The sequence below is a fragment of the Triticum dicoccoides genome, chromosome 2A (assembly GCF_002162155.2).
Source record: "Triticum dicoccoides isolate Atlit2015 ecotype Zavitan chromosome 2A, WEW_v2.0, whole genome shotgun sequence".
NCBI lineage: Eukaryota > Viridiplantae > Streptophyta > Magnoliopsida > Poales > Poaceae > Triticum > Triticum dicoccoides.
This window is the reverse complement of record NC_041382.1, coordinates 484,948,297-484,952,329: the sequence shown is the minus strand read 5'-3', so window position 1 is coordinate 484,952,329 and position 4,033 is coordinate 484,948,297. Positions and strand designations below refer to the sequence as shown.

General features: G+C 52.0%; 1 protein-coding gene across 1 annotated transcript; it reads right to left on the bottom strand.

Moving 5' to 3' along the window:
• Positions 1-559: 559 nt before the first annotated feature.
• LOC119354983 (ACT domain-containing protein ACR6-like) lies at positions 560-2,862 on the bottom strand. The gene is made up of 5 exons (XM_037621751.1): positions 2,805-2,862; positions 2,600-2,770; positions 2,184-2,344; positions 2,008-2,075; positions 560-1,919 (listed from the first exon to the last, which is right to left on the bottom strand). Exons 2-5 carry the CDS (start codon positions 2,659-2,661, stop codon positions 879-881), a joined length of 1,332 nt encoding a protein of 443 aa, XP_037477648.1. The 5' UTR covers positions 2,662-2,770; positions 2,805-2,862; the 3' UTR covers positions 560-878.
• Between the last annotated feature and the right edge of the window lie 1,171 nt (positions 2,863-4,033).

Sequence of the window (4,033 nt, the reverse complement as noted above, 5' to 3'; positions counted from 1 at the left end):
AAGGAGGGGGCCGACGCCGAGCGACACATGCATCGGGAGCACCAGTTGCACCGTGAGGAGGAGGAGGAGCGCGCCCGCCTCGCCGCAATGCCGCCGCCGCATCAGACACCGGAGACGGCTACCCTGGCGGCCTATCAAGCCGCGTTTGGTTGGGCTGGGCCACCTCCTGTATTCATACCTCACCGGCGACGACGACGACAACGGCAAGGGCAACAGCAAGGCAGTCTACTAGGGTAGCGTGCGGGTGTTTGGTAGAGTTTTTTAATGTTTTGTTACGTTTATAAGTGGACTTTGGCCGGCATTTGACCGGCCATTTATGTATAATTATGCTTAATTAAACCAGTTTCGGCCACATCAGCAAAAATGGGTATGCCTTCCGTTGGTCGCATCTGCTAACCCAAATCAAAAAGCGGACGCCCACATCCGTCAGGCCAATCCAAACGGACGAAAAGCGGACAAAACACGCGTCCATTTGGGTTGGCGCGTTGGAGTTGCTCTAACAAATGCAAATGAACACCTTCTTACAAATTATAAACATAGGACACACGATGCATACACATATTTACAAGTTTCCTTATTGATATATTTCTCCACAAGAATATATGTACAAGATGAGTATTTACAGAGATTCTAGTGGTACAACCCAATTCCAGTATATACCCAAGCTAAACTAGTTGCTATGATGCTATCCTTTCTGAGCTGACCTAACATTTCTTTCCAGAGCTAGTTTGTGCTACCCTGTCTACACAACCTATCTACACCAGACTAGCTTGATCATCACCATCATCTTCTGACCGGAAGGACTGGACCAATATGTACACTGAGATCTGTATCTGTGAACCCTACATATGATATCTGTGTGTATTACTAGTTCTATACTAGTAGAGCTTGATGAGGCCGAAGTTCTGGAACGGACGGTAGAACTTGAAGAGGTTCCCGAAGAGGAACGCCGTCGAACCGGCGGCGACCCCGGAGCTGGAACCGCCGTCGTCGGCCAGCGGGTTGTTCTTTACCCGCAGCGCGGCCTCGCCGATCTGCGCGCGGATGGCCTCGATCGTCTTGGCTTCCACTGGGTGACCCTGCGGGTCCGACAGGTAGAAGGTGTCCACGGCCTCCCCGTCCTCGGACGATATCTCGGCGCGCCGTATCGTCAGCCCGTTCTCCCGGAAGATTCGGGTGACGTCGGAGAGCAGGCCGGCGCGGTCGTCGGTGCGGACCTCCAGCTCCAGCCCGTCGGCGGTGCGGCGCTCCACGGCCGCCTCGAGGCACTGGACGACGCGCCGGCGCTCGGCCTCGGAGCTCACCGGGTGGCCGTCCACGTGCCTGATGTAGTACTCCTGGTAGGCGCCGCCGCCCGGCTCGGAGCTTACGGTGCCGTGGTGGACCACGTACTGCATGTCCGTGATGGTGCAGACGGTGTCGAACAGCAGCTTGGGCCGGTCCCTGCACCGGACCACCACCACGGTGTACCCGCGCTCGGCGCAGTGCGTCACGGAGACCTCCGTCCGCGGGTCCGGCCGTCCGGCGGCGCCGTAGTCCCGGTCCTCGAACATCATCTGGTGCAGGCGGCGCTCCTTGTGCGTCAGGCTCGCCGCGGCCGCCGCTCGCACGCCGTTCTGCCCGCGCAGCAGGTTGTCGAGGCGCCGGCTGATGTCGGCGATGCGGGCCTCGTCCTCGATGGCGCCGCCCGCGGCTTTGGCCGCGTCCGTGACCTGCACGACGGCCGCGACGCGCGTGTTGTGCGTCCAGAGCTCGGCGCTCCGGACCGCGCACTGCATGCCGGCGAGCACCGCGCACACCTCGGAGAGCAGGCCCGGGCGGTCGGTCCCCGTGAGCTCGATCGACGTGTACTCCTCCGACGGCACGATGCCCACCGTGTTGCGAGCCTCCGGGTAGTAGCAATCCTCGGCTTCCAGCGTCTGCACACAGCAAACTCAATCCTCAAAAACTCCTCGCCACAATTAAAAACTCCATCCTCCGGGCACCAAATTTCTTTCAGTGAATTACCGTCTGGATGTAGGAGATGGTTGGCGTGTCAAGAACCTTGTTCCCGTCACGGTCGGTGACATTGAACACTGCGGACAACAAGTGGAAAACGAAGAACTGAAATTTGTTAGATTCCGCGGAAATTGGGCGGAGGGCTAGAAGAACTAGAAGGTTTGATGGCCGTGTGGCGCACTCACCGTCCATGAACCAGCTGCCGTCGGAGGAGAAGTAGGCCTTGCGGATGACGAGGTTGAGGTCGGCGATGACCTGGACGACGGCGAGGAGGGTGCCGTGGCTGTTGACGCTGTCCACCCGGATGACGGTTGCGTCGTCGGAGGCTTCGTTGTCGATCACAACCCTGCAGCAGCACGTCCAATCCCCAAATCATGAGAACAGAGCAGAGCAGAGGATTCCCAATTTCGATCAACCAAGGACCGTCCTTTCGGAACAGAGATTTGAGGATCAAGAAAGGAAGAATACAACACACCAACAAAAGGAAACCAGAATCAAAAATTGTGCAGGTCAAGAACTGCAAAACTCGAAATGAACCCAAGAAATACCTAAAACGAAGCTAACTTTACAAAAAGCAAAGGCGGCTAATCGAGTTGCTCACCTCGGCGGGTTCATCCCCCGGACGAGCTTGGCATACTCGTCGTGGTCGTCTGTGAGAGCCATGGCGAGCACACCCTCACTCGCATCAACAGCTTACCTTCACTCGGCACGAAGCAGAGAGGCGGCAGGCAAGAGGAGACGTCGAAGCAGAGAGAGAGAGAGAGAGAGAGAGAGAGAGAGAGAGAGAGAGAGAGAGAGAGAGAGAGCTTGTGAATTGTGTTGGGCTTGCCCGGACAGACAACCGAAAAGCTTCGTGTCCGGTGGCTTTTATGCGAGGCGGCGAGCACGGATGAACGGGTTGATGTCGATAGATTTTGTAGAGCCTATAATTGGTACTGGGATATACATGTCGGACGTGAAACGGAATTATGCAATCATAGGCAGGTAATTAATTGGCAGCTAGAAGATTCCAAATTGCTGATTCTTTTCTATACCCCTTGTTATTGGAACGTGTGTTTCTTTCTCATACTTGTCAATTTTTTACTTTTCTCTTTAGTAGCCGTCGCTTAGCATAACCTAGTGTGCATGATAAACATGTAAAACTTGGGGAATGGCGATGAAAAATTTAGGAAAAGAATTTTTGGCAACATAAATTCAAATTCAAATTCTAGATATATATCTTATTTCAAATCAAAACATCATGAGGAACGAAAGGGAACTTAAGACTCCATCATCAGCTTCACGTAAAACAAAAATGATTGTCCCTCATTCCCTCAAAAGAAAATTTGTTTGCCCCCCGACAGTATTATTTTATTTATATTCGGCCTCAGACATACAAGCAAGGACCTCATGTTTCTTTCATTTTCAACAACATGTTACCTTTTAGCTTTTAGCAAACTAGAGGCATAATTCTTATCGACAAGACACCAACCATCTCAACTTATAAGTCGTTCCATGCATCAACAAGTTTTATTGAATACCATGCATTAGCCGTTCACCTCAAAAGATAAGGGTAATAATAATTGTTGGCAACTTTTTTTTTTGAAAGATAAAGCTTTATTAATTAAAAATAACGGTTACATCGTCTAAAACCGGTTGTGTGGAAGTAAGTTGCCAACTCCACAAGTTGCGAACAACCAACAATAACTGTTGGCAACTTAACTTACTTCCACACCCATCTTCCTATCTAGACTTCGCTAAGCCATGAAAATGAAAAATAAAGGAACTGCATTTGATGCATTCTGAAGACAGCCAAACATCTGATGATTTTTGGTCGCGTCCCATCTAGTTGTGAGTGGCAACTAACATGAAGTTGTTGGCCCTGATCCTTTCACGGGGAATCCAAGAATATTCATCGTCGATGGACTGGAGGCCTATCATCGCACGCGCGGGGGTGGGGGGTGTGTTCTTAAGCGTGCTCACTCCATTACTATGTTGGCTCTTTTCGATGCTCAGGCACAAACTCTATCGCCGCATCTTATAGGCTCAAAAGAGC

Bases quoted from the DNA above. Each gene is read 5' to 3' on its own strand.
- LOC119354983 (XM_037621751.1), bottom strand. From the start codon at position 2,661: ATGGCTCTCACAGACGACCACGACGAGTATGCCAAGCTCGTCCGGGGG. The intron at 2,345-2,599 runs GTGAGCAACTCG...GTGCTGCTGCAG, and splicing joins CGGGGGATGAACCCGCCGAG to GGTTGTGATCGACAACGAAG. The intron at 1,920-2,007 runs GTAATTCACTGA...TGCTGTGTGCAG, and splicing joins CCATCTCCTACATCCAGACG to ACGCTGGAAGCCGAGGATTG.